At 54.3% G+C, this 24233-nt stretch overlaps 1 protein-coding gene across 1 annotated transcript in view; it reads left to right on the forward strand.

Annotated features, from left to right (window-relative positions):
• Window positions 1-24233, forward strand: part of nme4 (NME/NM23 nucleoside diphosphate kinase 4) — a gene marked incomplete at both ends in the record, with an annotated part of 69244 nt that overhangs the window by 9992 nt on the left and 35019 nt on the right. The window contains one exon of the mRNA XM_084326011.1: window positions 4835-4959. Within this exon, the coding sequence (XP_084182137.1) occupies window positions 4835-4959 (125 nt within the window). The remainder of the gene's footprint in view (window positions 1-4834; window positions 4960-24233) is intronic.

Consider the following 24233-nt stretch of genomic DNA (forward strand, 5'->3'; position numbering starts at 1 on the left):
ATATGAAGGAATGGTCAGATACATGTAGGGGAGTTACCGTGGTGTTAATGATGCTGGAGTTACGGGAAAATATGAGATCCAAGGAGTTGCCTGCTTTGTGGGTGGGAGGCATGGCAGTGGGAGTCAGGTCAAACGATTGTAGGAGGGAGACTACTATGACTGACTGAGATGAGTCAGGCAGGTTGAAGTCGCCCAATAGAAGGAGAGGGGTACCATCTTCCGGTAAGGAGCTAAGAAGCATGTCCAGCTCATCTGTGAAGTGATCGAGTGTACCTGGAGGGCGGTAGAGTGTAACAATGGTGAGATTGAAAGGATTAGAGACAGATACTGCATGATATTCGAGAGGTGATAGGTGTATTAACAGAGCTGTAACCATCCTGATAGGTGTATTAACAGAGCTGTAACCATCCTGATAGGTGTATTAACAGAGAGCTGTAACCATCCTGATAGGTGTATTAACAGAGAGCTGTAACCATCCTGATAGGTGTATTAACAGAGAGCTGTAACCATCCTGATAGGTGTATTAACAGAGAGCTGTAACCGTCCTGATAGGTGTATTAACAGAGCTGTAACCGTCCTGATAGGTGTATTAACAGAGAGCTGTAACCGTCCTGATAGGTGTATTAACAGAGCTGTAACCATCCTGATAGGTGTATTAACAGAGAGCTGTAACCATCCTGATAGGTGTATTAACAGAGAGCTGTAACCATCCTGATAGGTGTATTAACAGAGCTGTAACCATCCTGATAGGTGTATTAACAGAGCTGTAACCATCCTGATAGGTGTATTAACAGAGCTGTAACCATCCTGATAGGTGTATTAACAGAGCTGTAACCATCCTGATAGGTGTATTAACAGAGAGCTGTAACCATACTGATAGGTGTATTAACAGAGAGCTGTAACCATACTGATAGGTGTATTAACAGAGAGCTGTAACCATCCTGATAGGTGTATTAACAGAGAGCTGTAACCGTCCTGATAGGTGTATTAACAGAGCTGTAACCATCCTGATAGGTGTATTAACAGAGCTGTAACCATCCTGATAGGTGTATTAACAGAGAGCTGTAACCATCCTGATAGGTGTATTAACAGAGAGCTGTAACCATCCTGATAGGTGTATTAACAGAGAGCTGTAACCATCCTGATAGGTGTATTAACAGAGAGCTGTAACCATCCTGATAGGTGTATTAACAGAGCTGTAACCATCCTGATAGGTGTATTAACAGAGAGCTGTAACCATCCTGATAGGTGTATTAACAGAGCTGTAACCATCCTGATAGGTGTATTAACAGAGCTGTAACCATCCTGATAGGTGTATTAACAGAGAGCTGTAACCATCCTGATAGGTGTATTAACAGAGAGCTGTAACCATCCTGATAGGTGTATTAACAGAGCTGTAACCATCCTGATAGGTGTATTAACAGAGCTGTAACCATCCTGATAGGTGTATTAACAGAGCTGTAACCATCCTGATAGGTGTATTAACAGAGAGCTGTAACCATCCTGATAGGTGTATTAACAGAGAGCTGTAACCATCCTGATAGGTGTATTAACAGAGAGCTGTAACCATCCTGATAGGTGTATTAACAGAGAGCTGTAACCGTCCTGATAGGTGTATTAACAGAGCTGTAACCGTCCTGATAGGTGTATTAACAGAGAGCTGTAACCGTCCTGATAGGTGTATTAACAGAGCTGTAACCATCCTGATAGGTGTATTAACAGAGAGCTGTAACCATCCTGATAGGTGTATTAACAGAGAGCTGTAACCATCCTGATAGGTGTATTAACAGAGCTGTAACCATCCTGATAGGTGTATTAACAGAGCTGTAACCATCCTGATAGGTGTATTAACAGAGCTGTAACCATCCTGATAGGTGTATTAACAGAGAGCTGTAACCATCCTGATAGGTGTATTAACAGAGAGCTGTAACCATACTGATAGGTGTATTAACAGAGAGCTGTAACCATCCTGATAGGTGTATTAACAGAGAGCTGTAACCGTCCTGATAGGTGTATTAACAGAGCTGTAACCATCCTGATAGGTGTATTAACAGAGCTGTAACCATCCTGATAGGTGTATTAACAGAGAGCTGTAACCATCCTGATAGGTGTATTAACAGAGAGCTGTAACCATCCTGATAGGTGTATTAACAGAGAGCTGTAACCATCCTGATAGGTGTATTAACAGAGAGCTGTAACCATCCTGATAGGTGTATTAACAGAGCTGTAACCATCCTGATAGGTGTATTAACAGAGAGCTGTAACCATCCTGATAGGTGTATTAACAGAGCTGTAACCATCCTGATAGGTGTATTAACAGAGCTGTAACCATCCTGATAGGTGTATTAACAGAGAGCTGTAACCATCCTGATAGGTGTATTAACAGAGAGCTGTAACCATCCTGATAGGTGTATTAACAGAGCTGTAACCATCCTGATAGGTGTATTAACAGAGCTGTAACCATCCTGATAGGTGTATTAACAGAGAGCTGTAACCATCCTGATAGGTGTATTAACAGAGAGCTGTAACCATCCTGATAGGTGTATTAACAGAGAGCTGTAACCATCCTGATAGGTGTATTAACAGAGCTGTAACCATCCTGATAGGTGTATTAACAGAGCTGTAACCATCCTGATAGGTGTATTAACAGAGAGCTGTAACCATCCTGATAGGTGTATTAACAGAGCTGTAACCATCCTGATAGGTGTATTAACAGAGCTGTAACCATCCTGATAGGTGTATTAACAGAGAGCTGTAACCATCCTGATAGGTGTATTAACAGAGCTGTAACCATCCTGATAGGTGTATTAACAGAGCTGTAACCATCCTGATAGGTGTATTAACAGAGAGCTGTAACCATCCTGATAGGTGTATTAACAGAGCTGTAACCATCCTGATAGGTGTATTAACAGAGAGCTGTAACCATCCTGATAGGTGTATTAACAGAGCTGTAACCATCCTGATAGGTGTATTAACAGAGCTGTAACCATCCTGATAGGTGTATTAACAGAGAGCTGTAACCATCCTGATAGGTGTATTAACAGAGCTGTAACCATCCTGATAGGTGTATTAACAGAGAGCTGTAACCATCCTGATAGGTGTATTAACAGAGCTGTAACCATCCTGATAGGTGTATTAACAGAGAGCTGTAACCATCCTGATAGGTGTATTAACAGAGAGCTGTAACCATCCTGATAGGTGTATTAACAGAGAGCTGTAACCATCCTGATAGGTGTATTAACAGAGAGCTGTAACCATCCTGATAGGTGTATTAACAGAGCTGTAACCATCCTGATAGGTGTATTAACAGAGAGCTGTAACCATCCTGATAGGTGTATTAACAGAGAGCTGTAACCATCCTGATAGGTGTATTAACAGAGCTGTAACCATCCTGATAGGTGTATTAACAGAGAGCTGTAACCATCCTGATAGGTGTATTAACAGAGCTGTAACCATCCTGATAGGTGTATTAACAGAGCTGTAACCATCCTGATAGGTGTATTAACAGAGCTGTAACCATCCTGATAGGTGTATTAACAGAGCTGTAACCATCCTGATAGGTGTATTAACAGAGAGCTGTAACCGTCCTGATAGGTGTATTAACAGAGAGCTGTAACCGTCCTGATAGGTGTATTAACAGAGCTGTAACCATCCTGATAGGTGTATTAACAGAGAGCTGTAACCATCCTGTCTGATGTAGTGAAAGGTTAACCTGTAGTGTGGTAGTGAAAGGGTTAACCGTCTGTGGTATGGTAGTGAAAGGGTTAACCTTCTGTAGTGAGGTAGTGAAAGGGTTAAATATATGAAGTTTGATTTTATAAATGACAATAGTAAAAAATATATCACTGTTCAGTAGGGGTGTGTTCTCCCGCGGTGCGGTACTTGCCACTAGGTGAAACTAGGGTTGCACATTTTACAAATCTATGCTCAATATCTTTACTTTACACTGGCTTTAACGTTGAATATTAAGCTTGTATTGCCAAATTTAGATGATGAATAAAACGTTGAAGCTTGTAAACGCACGCACGATGACAATCGGACAGAACAAATAACAACGCACACTGCCCCTCTGCACTGCAGGCTGTGTCTCCCCTCCTCCCCTCCTCCCCTCCTCCCCTCCTCCCCTCCTCCCCTCCCCTTACTACAGGTGTCGGGTGTCCCTAACCATGAATGAATTATATCCTGTTTGTAACACAGCAGGGTCATTACAATTTTACAGTTTTCTTTCGTTTTCTTGTTCGCCCAATAATGTTAACGAATGGAAAGACACACACCAAGTTGGACCGAGCGAACTGGAGACGAAATCGCGCTGTCCTGATATGAGGCGACGCGTGTCCGAGTGTGTCTGTGTGTGTGTGTGTGTGTGTTACCTGGAAGCACACGTGGGGGGGGGCCTGCGATTCTTGACCAATAAAAAGTGTTTAGGGGCGGGACTCGGCCGCGTAATCGCTCAACTAGAGACACAGCGAGCGAATATCTGAGGGGTGGACGACATCGCTGCTCAGTTCGCTGTCGCTCGCGGCAGGTCAGGATTGAAACGAATACATTTTAATCATTTTCGCAATCACGCTCGCTCGCGTCGCTGCCTGTCAGGAAGGGGTGTAACATGTCATCTGTTCTCTAGTCTTCAGTCTACTCTCGGCTTCACGTGCAGTTAAATCCTCTCTACAAGTGAAACTGAAACTTAACAAGTCTAAGTTGTTAAGGGGGCAGTAGGCAATTAATTTACTCAGTGGATGACTGAACACAGAATGACACCAGTATCACTGACTACCACGGCAAGCCTATAGAAAATTATTCTCTCTCTCTCTCTCTCTCTCTCTCCCTCCTGCAGGTTATACCAGTGAGAGGACTCTGGTCGCTGTGAAGCCAGATGGAGTTCAGCGACGTCTCGTGGGGAAAATCATTGAGCGATTTGAGCAGCGAGGCTTCAAGCTGGTGGGCCTGAAAATGTTGCAGGTATAAGAGTCTGTTATGGTTTGTATAGCGACCCCAATAGCACAACACAAGACAGGTACAGTATGAGAGTTAGCCAAAAACAGGGCATTATTTATTTCACAGGGAAAAAAGGGAGCACTGACCCTTTAAGGGTGAAATACACTAGAGTCCATGAACAACAAAAAATGCAGCGCTGGCCCTTGTAAGGGTGATCGAAAAAACATCCAGGACATCACGGAAATGTTCAGGTAGTCAAGAGCCTCACCAGTCAAAGGTGCCGACAGGGAACTTGACCGCACGGAAGCGGTGATCACACAGGGAATATCCACAGGAGCAGGGAAACGTCCCAGCAGGAAAACGACACCGACGTCTCACACAGGGGACGTGGCAGTCGGGGGTAGGATGTAGATGGCACAACGTCTCACACAGGGGACGTGGCAGTAGGTGGTAGGATGTAGATGGCACAACGTCTCACACAGGGGACACGGCAGTAGGTGGTAGGATGTAGATGGCACAACGTCTCACACAGGGGACGCGGCAGTAGGTGGTAGGATGTAGATGGCAGGACGTCTCACACAGGGGACGCGGCAGTAGGTGGTAGGATGTAGATGGCACAACGTCTCACACAGGGGACGCTGCAGTAGGTGGTAGGATGTAGATGGCACAACGTCTCACACAGGGGAGGCAGTAGGTGGTAGGATGTAGATGGCACGACGTCTCACACAGGGGAGGCTGCAGTAGATGGTAGGATGTAGATGGCAGGACGTCTCACACAGGGGACGCTGCAGTAGGTGGTAGGATGTAGATGGCAGGACGTCTCACACAGGGGACGCGGCAGTAGGTGGTAGGATGTAGATGGCAGGACGTCTCACACAGGGGACGCTGCAGTAGGTGGTAGGATGTAGATGGCACGACGTCTCACACAGGGGACGCGGCAGTAGGTGGTAGGATGTAGATGGCACGACGTCTCACACGACGTGGCAGTAGGTGGTAGGATGTAGATGGCAGGACGTCTCACACAGGGGACGCGGCAGTAGGTGGTAGGATGTAGATGGCACGACGTCTCACACAGGGGACGTGGCAGTAGGTGGTAGGATGTAGATGGCACCACGTCTCACACAGGGGACGCTGCAGTAGGTGGTAGGATGTAGATGGCACAACGTCTCACACAGGGGACGCGGCAGTAGGTGGTAGGATGTAGATGGCACGACGTCTCACACAGGGGACGCTGCAGTAGGTGGTAGGATGTAGATGGCACCACGTCTCACACAGGGGACGCTGCAGTAGGTGGTAGGATGTAGATGGCACAACGTCTCACACAGGGGACGCGGCAGTAGGTGGTAGGATGTAGATGGCACGACGTCTCACACAGGGGACGCTGCAGTAGGTGGTAGGATGTAGATGGCACAACGTCTCACACAGGGGACGTGGCAGTAGGTGGTAGGATGTAGATGGCAGGACGTCTCACACAGGGGACGCGGCAGTAGGTGGTAGGATGTAGATGGCACAACGTCTCACACAGGGGACGTGGCAGTAGGTGGTAGGATGTAGATGGCACAACGTCTCACACAGGGGACGCTGCAGTAGGTGGTAGGATGTAGATGGCAGGACGTCTCACACAGGGGACGCTGCAGTAGGTGGTAGGATGTAGATGGCACGACGTCTCACACAGGGGACGCTGCAGTAGGTGGTAGGATGTAGATGGCACAACGTCTCACACAGGGGAGGCAGTAGGTGGTAGGATGTAGATGGCAGGACGTCTCACACAGGGGACGTGGCAGTAGGTGGTAGGATGTAGATGGCACAACGTCTCACACAGGGGACACGGCAGTAGGTGGTAGGATGTAGATGGCACAACGTCTCACACAGGGGACGCTGCAGTAGGTGGTAGGATGTAGATGGCAGGACGTCTCACACAGGGGACGCGGCAGTAGGTGGTAGGATGTAGATGGCAGGACGTCTCACACAGGGGAGGCAGTAGGTGGTAGGATGTAGATGGCACCACGTCTCACAGGGGACACGGCAGTAGGTGGTAGGATGTAGATGGCAGGACGTCTCACACAGGGGAGGCAGTAGGTGGTAGGATGTAGATGGCACGACGTCTCACACAGGGGACGTGGCAGTAGGTGGTAGGATGTAGATGGCACAACGTCTCACACAGGGGACGCGGCAGTAGGTGGTAGGATGTAGATGGCACAACGTCTCACACCGGAGACGCCGCAGTAGGTGGTAGGATGTAGATGGCACAACGTCTCACACAGGGGACGCTGCAGTAGGTGGTAGGATGTAGATGGCACAACGTCTCACACAGGGGACGCTGCAGTAGGTGGTAGGATGTAGATGGCAGGACGTCTCACACAGGGGACGCGGCAGTAGATGGTAGGATGTAGATGGCACGACGTCTCACACAGGGGACGTGGCAGTAGGTGGTAGGATGTAGATGGCACAACGTCTCACACAGGGGACGCTGCAGTAGGTGGTAGGATGTAGATGGCAGGACGTCTCACACAGGGGACGCGGCAGTAGATGGTAGGATGTAGATGGTACAACGTCTCACACAGGGGAGGCAGTAGGTGGTAGGATGTAGATGGCACGACGTCTCACACAGGGGACGCGGCAGTAGGTGGTAGGATGTAGATGGCACGACGTCTCACACAGGGGACGCGGCAGTAGGTGGTAGGATGTAGATGGCACAACGTCTCACACAGGGGACGCGGCAGTAGGTGGTAGGATGTAGATGGCAGGACGTCTCACACAGGGGACGCTGCAGTAGGTGGTAGGATGTAGATGGCACGACGTCTCACACAGGGGAGGCAGTAGGTGGTAGGATGTAGATGGCACAACGTCTCACACCGGGGACACGGCAGTAGGTGGTAGGATGTAGATGGCACCACGTCTCACACAGGGGACGCTGCAGTAGGTGGTAGGATGTAGATGGCACAACGTCTCACACAGGGGACGTGGCAGTAGGTGGTAGGATGTAGATGGCAGGTCGTCTCACACAGGGGACGCTGCAGTAGGTGGTAGGATGTAGATGGCACAACGTCTCACACAGGGGACGTGGCAGTAGGTGGTAGGATGTAGATGGCACAACGTCTCACACAGGGGACGCTGCAGTAGGTGGTAGGATGTAGATGGCACAACGTCTCACAGGGGACGCTGCAGTAGGTGGTAGGATGTAGATGGCACAACGTCTCACACAGGGGAGGCAGTAGGTGGTAGGATGTAGATGGCACAACGTCTCACAGGGGACGCTGCAGTAGGTGGTAGGATGTAGATGGCACAACGTCTCACACAGGGGAGGCAGTAGGTGGTAGGATGTAGATGGCACGACGTCTCACACAGGGGACGCGGCAGTAGGTGGTAGGATGTAGATGGCAGGACGTCTCACACAGGGGACGCTGCAGTAGGTGGTAGGATGTAGATGGCAGGACGTCTCACACAGGGGACGCGGCAGTAGGTGGTAGGATGTAGATGGCAGGACGTCTCACACAGGGGACGTGGCAGTAGGTGGTAGGATGTAGATGGCACGACGTCTCACACAGGGGACGCTGCAGTAGGTGGTAGGATGTAGATGGCACGACGTCTCACACGGGACGTGGCAGTAGGTGGTAGGATGTAGATGGCAGGACGTCTCACACAGGGGACGCGGCAGTAGGTGGTAGGATGTAGATGGCACGACGTCTCACACAGGGGACGTGGCAGTAGGTGGTAGGATGTAGATGGCACCACGTCTCACACAGGGGACGCTGCAGTAGGTGGTAGGATGTAGATGGCACAACGTCTCTCACAGGGGACGCTGCAGTAGGTGGTAGGATGTAGATGGCACAACGTCTCACACAGGGGACGTGGCAGTAGGTGGTAGGATGTAGATGGCACAACGTCTCACACAGGGGACACGGCAGTAGGTGGTAGGATGTAGATGGCACAACGTCTCACACAGGGGACGCTGCAGTAGGTGGTAGGATGTAGATGACACAACGTCTCACACAGGGGACGCTGCAGTAGGTGGTAGGATGTAGATGGCACAACGTCTCACACAGGGGAGGCAGTAGGTGGTAGGATGTAGATGGCACAACGTCTCACAGGGGACGCGGCAGTAGGTGGTAGGATGTAGATGGCAGGACGTCTCACACAGGGGACACTGCAGTAGGTGGTAGGATGTAGATGGCACAACGTCTCACACAGGGGACGCTGCAGTAGGTGGTAGGATGTAGATGGCACAACGTCTCACACAGGGGAGGCAGTAGGTGGTAGGATGTAGATGGCACAACGTCTCACACAGGGGACGCGGCAGTAGGTGGTAGGATGTAGATGGCACGACGTCTCACACAGGGGACGCGGCAGTAGGTGGTAGGATGTAGATGGCACGACGTCTCACACAGGGGACGTGGCAGTAGGTGGTAGGATGTAGATGGCACAACGTCTCACACAGGGGACGTGGCAGTAGGTGGTAGGATGTAGATGGCACCACGTCTCACACAGGGGAGGCAGTAGGTGGTAGGATGTAGATGGCACAACGTCTCACACAGGGGAGGCAGTAGGTGGTAGGATGTAGATGGCACAACGTCTCACACAGGGGACGCGGCAGTAGGTGGTAGGATGTAGATGGCACAACGTCTCACACAGGGGACGCGGCAGTAGGTGGTAGGATGTAGATGGCACAACGTCTCACAGGGGACGCTGCAGTAGGTGGTAGGATGTAGATGGCAGGACGTCTCACACAGGGGACGCTGCAGTAGGTGGTAGGATGTAGATGGCACGACGTCTCACACAGGGGACGCTGCAGTAGGTGGTAGGATGTAGATGGCACAACGTCTCACCCCGGGGACGCGGCAGTAGGTGGTAGAATGTAGATGGCACGACGTCTCACACAGGGGACGCGGCAGTAGGTGGTAGGATGTAGATGGCACGACGTCTCACACAGGGGACGTGGCAGTAGGTGGTAGGATGTAGATGGCACAACGTCTCACACAGGGGACGCTGCAGTAGGTGGTAGGATGTAGATGGCACAACGTCTCACACAGGGGACGCTGCAGTAGGTGGTAGGATGTAGATGGCACGACGTCTCACACAGGGGACGCTGCAGTAGGTGGTAGGATGTAGATGGCACGACGTCTCACACAGGGGACGCTGCAGTAGGTGGTAGGATGTAGATGGCACAACGTCTCACACAGGGGACGCTGCAGTAGGTGGTAGGATGTAGATGGCACCACGTCTCACACAGGGGACGCTGCAGTAGATGGTAGGATGTAGATGGCACGACGTCTCACACAGGGGACGCTGCAGTAGGTGGTAGGATGTAGATGGCACGACGTCTCACAGGGGAGGCTGCAGTAGGTGGTAGGATGTAGATGGCACAACGTCTCACACAGGGGACGCTGCAGTAGGTGGTAGGATGTAGATGGCACAACGTCTCTCACAGGGGACACGGCAGTAGGTGGTAGGATGTAGATGGCACCACGTCTCACACAGGGGACACGGCAGTAGGTGGTAGGATGTAGATGGCACAACGTCTCACACAGGGGACGCAGCAGTAGGTGGTAGGATGTAGATGGCACGACGTCTCACACAGGGGACGCTGCAGTAGGTGGTAGGATGTAGATGGCACAACGTCTCTCACAGGGGACACGGCAGTAGGTGGTAGGATGTAGATGGCACAACGTCTCACACAGGGGACGCTGCAGTAGGTGGTAGGATGTAGATGGCACAACGTCTCACACAGGGGACGCTGCAGTAGGTGGTAGGATGTAGATGGCACAACGTCTCACACAGGGGACGCGGCAGTAGGTGGTAGGATGTAGATGGCACAACGTCTCACACAGGGGACGTGGCAGTAGGTGGTAGGATGTAGATGGCACAACGTCTCACACAGGGGACGCTGCAGTAGGTGGTAGGATGTAGATGGCACAACGTCTCACACAGGGGACGCGGCAGTAGGTGGTAGGATGTAGATGGCACAACGTCTCACACAGGGGACGCTGCAGTAGGTGGTAGGATGTAGATGGCACAACGTCTCACAGGGGACGCAGTAGGTGGTAGGATGTAGATGGCAGGACGTCTCACCCCGGGGACGCTGCAGTAGGTGGTAGGATGTAGATGGCACAACGTCTCACACAGGGGACGCGGCAGTAGGTGGTAGGATGTAGATGGCACAACGTCTCACACAGGGGACGCGGCAGTAGATGGTAGGATGTAGATGGCAGGACGTCTCACACAGGGGAGGCAGTAGGTGGTAGGATGTAGATGGCAGGACGTCTCACACAGGGGACGCGGCAGTAGGTGGTAGGATGTAGATGGCACGACGTCTCACAGGGGACGCGGCAGTAGGTGGTAGGATGTAGATGGCACAACGTCTCACAGGGGACGTGGCAGTAGGTGGTAGGATGTAGATGGCACAACGTCTCACACAGGGGACGCAGCAGTAGGTGGTAGGATGTAGATGGCACGACGTCTCACACAGGGGACACGGCAGTAGGTGGTAGGATGTAGATGGCACAACGTCTCACACAGGGGACGTGGCAGTAGGTGGTAGGATGTAGATGGCACAACGTCTCACACAGGGGACGCTGCAGTAGGTGGTAGGATGTAGATGGCACAACGTCTCACACAGGGGACGCTGCAGTAGGTGGTAGGATGTAGATGGCACGACGTCTCACACAGGGGACGTGGCAGTAGGTGGTAGGATGTAGATGGCACAACGTCTCACACAGGGGACGCTGCAGTAGGTGGTAGGATGTAGATGGCACGACGTCTCACACAGGGGACGTGGCAGTAGGTGGTAGGATGTAGATGGCACAACGTCTCACAGGGGACGCGGCAGTAGGTGGTAGGATGTAGATGGCAGGACGTCTCACACAGGGGACGCTGCAGTAGGTGGTAGGATGTAGATGGCACAACGTCTCACACAGGGGACGCTGCAGTAGGTGGTAGGATGTAGATGGCACAACGTCTCACACAGGGGAGGCAGTAGGTGGTAGGATGTAGATGGCACAACGTCTCACACAGGGGACGCGGCAGTAGGTGGTAGGATGTAGATGGCACGACGTCTCACACAGGGGACGCGGCAGTAGGTGGTAGGATGTAGATGGCACGACGTCTCACACAGGGGACGTGGCAGTAGGTGGTAGGATGTAGATGGCACAACGTCTCACACAGGGGACGTGGCAGTAGGTGGTAGGATGTAGATGGCACCACGTCTCACACAGGGGAGGCAGTAGGTGGTAGGATGTAGATGGCACAACGTCTCACACAGGGGAGGCAGTAGGTGGTAGGATGTAGATGGCACAACGTCTCACACAGGGGACGCGGCAGTAGGTGGTAGGATGTAGATGGCACAACGTCTCACACAGGGGACGCGGCAGTAGGTGGTAGGATGTAGATGGCACAACGTCTCACAGGGGACGCTGCAGTAGGTGGTAGGATGTAGATGGCAGGACGTCTCACACAGGGGACGCTGCAGTAGGTGGTAGGATGTAGATGGCACGACGTCTCACACAGGGGACGCTGCAGTAGGTGGTAGGATGTAGATGGCACAACGTCTCACCCCGGGGACGCGGCAGTAGGTGGTAGAATGTAGATGGCACGACGTCTCACACAGGGGACGCGGCAGTAGGTGGTAGGATGTAGATGGCACGACGTCTCACACAGGGGACGTGGCAGTAGGTGGTAGGATGTAGATGGCACAACGTCTCACACAGGGGACGCTGCAGTAGGTGGTAGGATGTAGATGGCACAACGTCTCACACAGGGGACGCTGCAGTAGGTGGTAGGATGTAGATGGCACGACGTCTCACACAGGGGACGCTGCAGTAGGTGGTAGGATGTAGATGGCACGACGTCTCACACAGGGGACGCTGCAGTAGGTGGTAGGATGTAGATGGCACAACGTCTCACACAGGGGACGCTGCAGTAGGTGGTAGGATGTAGATGGCACCACGTCTCACACAGGGGACGCTGCAGTAGATGGTAGGATGTAGATGGCACGACGTCTCACACAGGGGACGCTGCAGTAGGTGGTAGGATGTAGATGGCACGACGTCTCACAGGGGAGGCTGCAGTAGGTGGTAGGATGTAGATGGCACAACGTCTCACACAGGGGACGCTGCAGTAGGTGGTAGGATGTAGATGGCACAACGTCTCTCACAGGGGACACGGCAGTAGGTGGTAGGATGTAGATGGCACCACGTCTCACACAGGGGACACGGCAGTAGGTGGTAGGATGTAGATGGCACAACGTCTCACACAGGGGACGCAGCAGTAGGTGGTAGGATGTAGATGGCACGACGTCTCACACAGGGGACGCTGCAGTAGGTGGTAGGATGTAGATGGCACAACGTCTCTCACAGGGGACACGGCAGTAGGTGGTAGGATGTAGATGGCACAACGTCTCACACAGGGGACGCTGCAGTAGGTGGTAGGATGTAGATGGCACAACGTCTCACACAGGGGACGCTGCAGTAGGTGGTAGGATGTAGATGGCACAACGTCTCACACAGGGGACGCGGCAGTAGGTGGTAGGATGTAGATGGCACAACGTCTCACACAGGGGACGTGGCAGTAGGTGGTAGGATGTAGATGGCACAACGTCTCACACAGGGGACGCTGCAGTAGGTGGTAGGATGTAGATGGCACAACGTCTCACACAGGGGACGCGGCAGTAGGTGGTAGGATGTAGATGGCACAACGTCTCACACAGGGGACGCTGCAGTAGGTGGTAGGATGTAGATGGCACAACGTCTCACAGGGGACGCAGTAGGTGGTAGGATGTAGATGGCAGGACGTCTCACCCCGGGGACGCTGCAGTAGGTGGTAGGATGTAGATGGCACAACGTCTCACACAGGGGACGCGGCAGTAGGTGGTAGGATGTAGATGGCACAACGTCTCACACAGGGGACGCGGCAGTAGATGGTAGGATGTAGATGGCAGGACGTCTCACACAGGGGAGGCAGTAGGTGGTAGGATGTAGATGGCAGGACGTCTCACACAGGGGACGCGGCAGTAGGTGGTAGGATGTAGATGGCACGACGTCTCACAGGGGACGCGGCAGTAGGTGGTAGGATGTAGATGGCACAACGTCTCACAGGGGACGTGGCAGTAGGTGGTAGGATGTAGATGGCACAACGTCTCACACAGGGGACGCAGCAGTAGGTGGTAGGATGTAGATGGCACGACGTCTCACACAGGGGACACGGCAGTAGGTGGTAGGATGTAGATGGCACAACGTCTCACACAGGGGACGTGGCAGTAGGTGGTAGGATGTAGATGGCACAACGTCTCACACAGGGGACGCTGCAGTAGGTGGTAGGATGTAGATGGCACAACGTCTCACACAGGGGACGCTGCAGTAGGTGGTAGGATGTAGATGGCACGACGTCTCACACAGGGGACGTGGCAGTAGGTGGTAGGATGTAGATGGCACAACGTCTCACACAGGGGACGCTGCAGTAGGTGGTAGGATGTAGATGGCACGACGTCTCACACAGGGGACGTGGCAGTAGGTGGTAGGATGTAGATGGCACGACGTCTCACACAGGGGACGCTGCAGTAGGTGGTAGGATGTAGATGGCAGGACGTCTCACACAGGGGACGCGGCAGTAGGTGGTAGGATGTAGATGGCACAACGTCTCACACAGGGGACGCGGCAGTAGGTGGTAGGATGTAGATGGCACAACGTCTCACACAGGGGACGCTGCAGTAGGTGGTAGGATGTAGATGGCACAACGTCTCACACAGGGGACGCGGCAGTAGGTGGTAGGATGTAGATGGCAGGACGTCTCACACAGGGGACGCTGCAGTAGGTGGTAGGATGTAGATGGCACGACGTCTCACACAGGGGACGCTGCAGTAGGTGGTAGGATGTAGATGGCACGACGTCTCACACAGGGGAGGCAGTAGGTGGTAGGATGTAGATGGCACGACGTCTCACACAGAGGACGCTGCAGTAGGTGGTAGGATGTAGATGGCACGACGTCTCACAGGGGACGCGGCAGTAGGTGGTAGGATGTAGATGGCACAACGTCTCACAGGGGACGTGGCAGTAGGTGGTAGGATGTAGATGGCACGACGTCTCACACAGGGGACGTGGCAGTAGGTGGTAGGATGTAGATGGCACGACGTCTCACACAGGGGACGTGGCAGTAGGTGGTAGGATGTAGATGGCAGGACGTCTCACACGGGACGCTGCAGTAGGTGGTAGGATGTAGATGGCACGACGTCTCACACAGGGGACGCTGCAGTAGGTGGTAGGATGTAGATGGCACGACGTCTCACACAGGGGACGCGGCAGTAGGTGGTAGGATGTAGATGGCACAACGTCTCACACAGGGGACGCGGCAGTAGGTGGTAGGATGTAGATGGCAGGACGTCTCACACAGGGGACGCTGCAGTAGGTGGTAGGATGTAGATGGCACAACGTCTCACACAGGGGACGCTGCAGTAGGTGGTAGGATGTAGATGGCACGACGTCTCACCCCGGGGACGCGGCAGTAGGTGGTAGGATGTAGATGGCACAACGTCTCACAGGGGACGCGGCAGTAGGTGGTAGGATGTAGATGGCACAACGTCTCACACAGGGGACGCTGCAGTAGGTGGTAGGATGTAGATGGCACAACGTCTCACAGGGGACGCGGCAGTAGGTGGTAGGATGTAGATGGCAGGACGTCTCACACAGGGGACGTGGCAGTAGGTGGTAGGATGTAGATGGCACGACGTCTCACAAAGGGGACGCGGCAGTAGGTGGTAGGATGTAGATGGCAGGACGTCTCACACAGGGGAGGCAGTAGGTGGTAGGATGTAGATGGCACAACGTCTCACACAGGGGACGCTGCAGTAGGTGGTAGGATGTAGATGGCACAACGTCTCACACAGGGGACGCAGCAGTAGGTGGTAGGATGTAGATGGCACAACGTCTCACAGGGGACGCGGCAGTAGGTGGTAGGATGTAGATGGCACAACGTCTCACACAGGGGACGCGGCAGTAGGTGGTAGGATGTAGATGGCACAACGTCTCACAGGGGACGTGGCAGTAGGTGGTAGGATGTAGATGGCAGGACGTCTCACACAGGGGACGCTGCAGTAGGTGGTAGGATGTAGATGGCACAACGTCTCACACAGGGGACGCTGCAGTAGGTGGTAGGATGTAGATGGCACAACGTCTCACAGGGGACGCGGCAGTAGGTGGTAGGATGTAGATGGCAGGACGTCTCACACAGGGGACGCGGCAGTAGGTGGTAGGATGTAGATGGCACAACGTCTCACACAGGGGACGCTGCAGTAGGTGGTAGGATGTAGATGGCACCACGTCTCACACAGGGGACGTGGCAGTAGGTGGTAGGATGTAGATGGCACGACGTCTCACACAGGGGACGTGGCAGTAGGTGGTAGGATGTAGATGGCACAACGTCTCACAGGGGACGCAGCAGTAGGTGGTAGGATGTAGATGGCAGGACGTCTCACACAGGGGACGCGGCAGTAGGTGGTAGGATGTAGATGGCACAACGTCTCACACAGGGGACGCTGCAGTAGGTGGTAGGATGTAGATGGCACAACGTCTCACACAGGGGACGCTGCAGTAGGTGGTAGGATGTAGATGGCACAACGTCTCACACGGGACGTGGCAGTAGGTGGTAGGATGTAGATGGCACCACGTCTCACACGGGACGCTGCAGTAGGTGGTAGGATGTAGATGGCACAACGTCTCACACAGGGGACGCTGCAGTAGGTGGTAGGATGTAGATGGCACAACGTCTCACACAGGGGACGCTGCAGTAGGTGGTAGGATGTAGATGGCACCACGTCTCACACAGGGGACGCTGCAGTAGGTGGTAGGATGTAGATGGCACCACGTCTCACACAGGGGACGCTGCAGTAGGTGGTAGGATGTAGATGGCACAACGTCTCACACAGGGGACGTGGCAGTAGGTGGTAGGATGTAGATGGCACCACGTCTCACACAGGGGACGCTGCAGTAGGTGGTAGGATGTAGATGGCACGACGTCTCACACAGGGGACGCTGCAGTAGGTGGTAGGATGTAGATGGCACGACGTCTCACACAGGGGACGCTGCAGTAGGTGGTAGGATGTAGATGGCACGACGTCTCACAGGGGAGGCTGCAGTAGGTGGTAGGATGTAGATGGCACAACGTCTCACACAGGGGACGCTGCAGTAGGTGGTAGGATGTAGATGGCACAACGTCTCTCACAGGGGACGCGGCAGTAGGTGGTAGGATGTAGATGGCACCACGTCTCACACAGGGGACACGGCAGTAGGTGGTAGGATGTAGATGGCACAACGTCTCACACAGGGGACGCAGCAGTAGGTGGTAGGATGTAGATGGCACAACGTCTCACAGGGGACGCGGCAGTAGGTGGTAGGATGTAGATGGCACAACGTCTCACACAGGGGACGCGGCAGTAGGTGGTAGGATGTAGATGGCAGGACGTCTCACACAGGGGACGCAGCAGTAGGTGGTAGGATGTAGATGGCACAACGTCTCACAGGGGACGCGGCAGTAGGTGGTAGGATGTAGATGGCACAACGTCTCACACAGGGGACGCTGCAGTAGGTGGTAGGATGTAGATGGCAGGACGTCTCACACAGGGGACGCTGCAGTAGGTGGTAGGATGTAGATGGCACAACGTCTCACACAGGGGACGCTGCAGTAGGTGGTAGGATGTAGATGGCAGGACGTCTCACACAGGGGACGCGGCAGTAGGTGGTAGGATGTAGATGGCACAACGTCTCACACAGGGGACGCTGCAGTAGGTGGTAGGATGTAGATGGCACCACGTCTCACACAGGGGACGTGGCAGTAGGTGGTAGGATGTAGATGGCACGACGTCTCACACAGGGGACGTGGCAGTAGGTGGTAGGATGTAGATGGCACAACGTCTCACAGGGGACGCGGCAGTAGGTGGTAGGATGTAGATGGCAGGACGTCTCACACAGGGGACGCTGCAGTAGGTGGTAGGATGTAGATGGCACAACGTCTCACACAGGGGACGCTGCAGTAGGTGGTAGGATGTAGATGGCAGGACGTCTCACAGGGGAGGCAGTAGATGGTAGGATGTAGATGGCACGACGTCTCACACAGGGGACGCTGCAGTAGGTGGTAGGATGTAGATGGCACAACGTCTCACACAGGGGACGCTGCAGTAGGTGGTAGGATGTAGATGGCACAACGTCTCACACAGGGGACGCTGCAGTAGGTGGTAGGATGTAGATGGCACAACGTCTCACACGGGACGTGGCAGTAGGTGGTAGGATGTAGATGGCACCACGTCTCACACGGGACGCTGCAGTAGGTGGTAGGATGTAGATGGCACAACGTCTCACACAGGGGACGCGGCAGTAGGTGGTAGGATGTAGATGGCACCACGTCTCACACAGGGGACGCTGCAGTAGGTGGTAGGATGTAGATGGCACGACGTCTCACACAGGGGACGCTGCAGTAGGTGGTAGGATGTAGATGGCACAACGTCTCACAGGGGACGCTGCAGTAGGTGGTAGGATGTAGATGGCACAACGTCTCACACAGGGGACGCTGCAGTAGGTGGTAGGATGTAGATGGCACAACGTCTCACACAGGGGACGCTGCAGTAGGTGGTAGGATGTAGATGGCACGACGTCTCACACAGGGGACGCTGCAGTAGGTGGTAGGATGTAGATGGCACAACGTCTCACACAGGGGACGCGGCAGTAGGTGGTAGGATGTAGATGGCACAACGTCTCACACAGGGGACACGGCAGTAGGTGGTAGGATGTAGATGGCACCACGTCTCACACAGGGGACGCTGCAGTAGGTGGTAGGATGTAGATGGCACGACGTCTCACACAGGGGACGCTGCAGTAGGTGGTAGGATGTAGATGGCACAACGTCTCACACCGGGGACACGGCAGTAGGTGGTAGGATGTAGATGGCACCACGTCTCACACAGGGGACGCTGCAGTAGGTGGTAGGATGTAGATGGCACCACGTCTCACACAGGGGACGCGGCAGTAGGTGGTAGGATGTAGATGGCACAACGTCTCACACAGGGGACGTGGCAGTAGGTGGTAGGATGTAGATGGCACAACGTCTCACACAGGGGACGCTGCAGTAGGTGGTAGGATGTAGATGGCACAATGTCTCACACCGGGGACACGGCAGTAGGTGGTAGGATGTAGATGGCACCACGTCTCACACAGGGGACGCTGCAGTAGGTGGTAGGATGTAGATGGCACAACGTCTCACACAGGGGACGCGGCAGTAGGTGGTAGGATGTAGATGGCACAACGTCTCACAGGGGACGCGGCAGTAGGTGGTAGGATGTAGATGGCACAACGTCTCACACAGGGGACGCGGCAGTAGGTGGTAGGATGTAGATGGCATAACGTCTCACAGGGGACGCGGCAGTAGGTGGTAGGATGTAGATGGCACAACGTCTCACACAGGGGACGTGGCAGTAGGTGGTAGGATGTAGATGGCACGACGTCTCACACAGGGGACGCTGCAGTAGGTGGTAGGATGTAGATGGCACAACGTCTCACACAGGGGACGCTGCAGTAGGTGGTAGGATGTAGATGGCACAACGTCTCACAGGGGACACTGCAGTAGGTGGTAGGATGTAGATGGCAGGACGTCTCACACAGGGGACGTGGCAGTAGGTGGTAGGATGTAGATGGCAGGACGTCTCACACAGGGGAGGCAGTAGGTGGTAGGATGTAGATGGCACGACGTCTCACACAGGGGACGCGGCAGTAGGTGGTAGGATGTAGATGGCACAACGTCTCACACAGGGGACGCGGCAGTAGGTGGTAGGATGTAGATGGCACAACGTCTCACACAGGGGACGTGGCAGTAGGTGGTAGGATGTAGATGGCACAACGTCTCACACAGGGGACGCGGCAGTAGGTGGTAGGATGTAGATGGCACAACGTCTCACACAGGGGACGTGGCAGTAGGTGGTAGGATGTAGATGGCACAACGTCTCACACAGGGGACGCTGCAGTAGGTGGTAGGATGTAGATGGCACAACGTCTCACACAGGGGACGCTGCAGTAGGTGGTAGGATGTAGATGGCACAACGTCTCACACAGGGGACGCTGCAGTAGGTGGTAGGATGTAGATGGCACGACGTCTCACACAGGGGATGCTGCAGTAGGTGGTAGGATGTAGATGGCAGGACGTCTCACACAGGGGACGCGGCAGTAGGTGGTAGGATGTAGATGGCACGACGTCTCACACAGGAGACGCGGCAGTAGGTGGTAGGATGTAGATGGCAGGACGTCTCACACAGGGGACGTGGCAGTAGGTGGTAGGATGTAGATGGCACGACGTCTCACACAGGGGACGTGGCAGTAGGTGGTAGGATGTAGATGGCACAACGTCTCACAGGGGACGCGGCAGTAGGTGGTAGGATGTAGATGGCAGGACGTCTCACACAGGGGACGCTGCAGTAGGTGGTAGGATGTAGATGGCACAACGTCTCACACAGGGGACGCTGCAGTAGGTGGTAGGATGTAGATGGCACGACGTCTCACACAGGGGACGCTGCAGTAGGTGGTAGGATGTAGATGGCACAACGTCTCACACAGGGGACGCTGCAGTAGGTGGTAGGATGTAGATGGCACAACGTCTCACACAGGGGACGCTGCAGTAGGTGGTAGGATGTAGATGGCACAACGTCTCACACGGGACGTGGCAGTAGGTGGTAGGATGTAGATGGCACCACGTCTCACACGGGACGCTGCAGTAGGTGGTAGGATGTAGATGGCACAACGTCTCACACAGGGGACGCGGCAGTAGGTGGTAGGATGTAGATGGCACCACGTCTCACACAGGGGACGCTGCAGTAGGTGGTAGGATGTAGATGGCACGACGTCTCACACAGGGGACGCTGCAGTAGGTGGTAGGATGTAGATGGCACAACGTCTCACAGGGGACGCTGCAGTAGGTGGTAGGATGTAGATGGCACAACGTCTCACACAGGGGACGCTGCAGTAGGTGGTAGGATGTAGATGGCACGACGTCTCACACAGGGGACGCTGCAGTAGGTGGTAGGATGTAGATGGCACAACGTCTCACACAGGGGACGCGGCAGTAGGTGGTAGGATGTAGATGGCACAACGTCTCACACAGGGGACACGGCAGTAGGTGGTAGGATGTAGATGGCACCACGTCTCACACAGGGGACGCTGCAGTAGGTGGTAGGATGTAGATGGCACGACGTCTCACACAGGGGACGCTGCAGTAGGTGGTAGGATGTAGATGGCACAACGTCTCACACCGGGGACACGGCAGTAGGTGGTAGGATGTAGATGGCACCACGTCTCACACAGGGGACGCTGCAGTAGGTGGTAGGATGTAGATGGCACCACGTCTCACACAGGGGACGCGGCAGTAGGTGGTAGGATGTAGATGGCACAACGTCTCACACAGGGGACGTGGCAGTAGGTGGTAGGATGTAGATGGCACAACGTCTCACACAGGGGACGCTGCAGTAGGTGGTAGGATGTAGATGGCACAACGTCTCACACCGGGGACACGGCAGTAGGTGGTAGGATGTAGATGGCACCACGTCTCACACAGGGGACGCTGCAGTAGGTGGTAGGATGTAGATGGCACAACGTCTCACACAGGGGACGCGGCAGTAGGTGGTAGGATGTAGATGGCACAACGTCTCACAGGGGACGCGGCAGTAGGTGGTAGGATGTAGATGGCACAACGTCTCACACAGGGGACGCGGCAGTAGGTGGTAGGATGTAGATGGCATAACGTCTCACAGGGGACGCGGCAGTAGGTGGTAGGATGTAGATGGCACAACGTCTCACACAGGGGACGTGGCAGTAGGTGGTAGGATGTAGATGGCACGACGTCTCACACAGGGGACGCTGCAGTAGGTGGTAGGATGTAGATGGCACAACGTCTCACACAGGGGACGCTGCAGTAGGTGGTAGGATGTAGATGGCACAACGTCTCACAGGGGACACTGCAGTAGGTGGTAGGATGTAGATGGCAGGACGTCTCACACAGGGGACGTGGCAGTAGGTGGTAGGATGTAGATGGCAGGACGTCTCACACAGGGGAGGCAGTAGGTGGTAGGATGTAGATGGCACGACGTCTCACACAGGGGACGCGGCAGTAGGTGGTAGGATGTAGATGGCACAACGTCTCACACAGGGGACGCGGCAGTAGGTGGTAGGATGTAGATGGCACAACGTCTCACACAGGGGACGTGGCAGTAGGTGGTAGGATGTAGATGGCACAACGTCTCACACAGGGGACGCGGCAGTAGGTGGTAGGATGTAGATGGCACAACGTCTCACACAGGGGACGTGGCAGTAGGTGGTAGGATGTAGATGGCACAACGTCTCACACAGGGGACGCTGCAGTAGGTGGTAGGATGTAGATGGCACAACGTCTCACACAGGGGACGCTGCAGTAGGTGGTAGGATGTAGATGGCACAACGTCTCACACAGGGGACGCTGCAGTAGGTGGTAGGATGTAGATGGCACGACGTCTCACACAGGGGATGCTGCAGTAGGTGGTAGGATGTAGATGGCAGGACGTCTCACACAGGGGACGCGGCAGTAGGTGGTAGGATGTAGATGGCACGACGTCTCACACAGGAGACGCGGCAGTAGGTGGTAGGATGTAGATGGCAGGACGTCTCACACAGGGGACGTGGCAGTAGGTGGTAGGATGTAGATGGCACGACGTCTCACACAGGGGACGCTGCAGTAGGTGGTAGGATGTAGATGGCACAACGTCTCACACAGGGGACGTGGCAGTAGGTGGTAGGATGTAGATGGCACAACGTCTCACACAGGGGACGCTGCAGTAGGTGGTAGGATGTAGATGGCAGGACGTCTCACACAGGGGAGGCAGTAGGTGGTAGGATGTAGATGGCACAACGTCTCACACAGGGGAGGCAGTAGGTGGTAGGATGTAGATGGCACAACGTCTCACACAGGGGACGCGGCAGTAGGTGGTAGGATGTAGATGGCACAACGTCTCACACAGGGGACGCAGCAGTAGGTGGTAGGATGTAGATGGCACAACGTCTCACACAGGGGACACGGCAGTAGGTGGTAGGATGTAGATGGCACAACGTCTCACACAGGGGACGCGGCAGTAGGTGGTAGGATGTAGATGGCACGACGTCTCACACAGGGGACGCGGCAGTAGGTGGTAGGATGTAGATGGCACGACGTCTCACACAGGGGACGTGGCAGTAGGTGGTAGGATGTAGATGGCACAACGTCTCACACAGGGGACGCTGCAGTAGGTGGTAGGATGTAGATGGCACAACGTCTCACAGGGGACACTGCAGTAGGTGGTAGGATGTAGATGGCAGGACGTCTCACACAGGGGACGCTGCAGTAGGTGGTAGGATGTAGATGGCAGGACGTCTCACACAGGGGAGGCAGTAGGTGGTAGGATGTAGATGGCACGACGTCTCACACAGGGGACGCGGCAGTAGGTGGTAGGATGTAGATGGCACAACGTCTCACACAGGGGACGCGGCAGTAGGTGGTAGGATGTAGATGGCACAACGTCTCACACAGGGGACGTGGCAGTAGGTGGTAGGATGTAGATGGCACAACGTCTCACACAGGGGACGCGGCAGTAGGTGGTAGGATGTAGATGGCACAACGTCTCACACAGGGGACGTGGCAGTAGGTGGTAGGATGTAGATGGCACAACGTCTCACACAGGGGACGCTGCAGTAGGTGGTAGGATGTAGATGGCACAACGTCTCACACAGGGGACGCTGCAGTAGGTGGTAGGATGTAGATGGCACAACGTCTCACACAGGGGACGCTGCAGTAGGTGGTAGGATGTAGATGGCATGACGTCTCACACAGGGGACGCTGCAGTAGGTGGTAGGCTGTAGATGGCAGGACGTCTCACAGGGGACGCTGCAGTAGGTGGTAGGATGTAGATGGCAGGACGTCTCACACAGGGGACGCGGCAGTAGGTGGTAGGATGTAGATGGCACGACGTCTCACACAGGAGACGCGGCAGTAGGTGGTAGGATGTAGATGGCAGGACGTCTCACACAGGGGACGTGGCAGTAGGTGGTAGGATGTAGATGGCAGGACGTCTCACACAGGGGACGCTGCAGTAGGTGGTAGGATGTAGATGGCAGGACGTCTCACACAGGGGACGTGGCAGTAGGTGGTAGGATGTAGATGGCAGGACGTCTCACACAGGGGACGTGGCAGTAGGTGGTAGGATGTAGATGGCACAACGTCTCTCACAGGGGACGCTGCAGTAGGTGGTAGGATGTAGATGGCAGGACGTCTCA

The sequence above is a fragment of the Notolepis coatsorum genome (assembly GCF_963971535.1).
Source record: "Notolepis coatsorum genome assembly, chromosome: 12".
Taxonomy (NCBI): Eukaryota; Metazoa; Chordata; class Actinopteri; order Aulopiformes; family Paralepididae; genus Notolepis; species Notolepis coatsorum.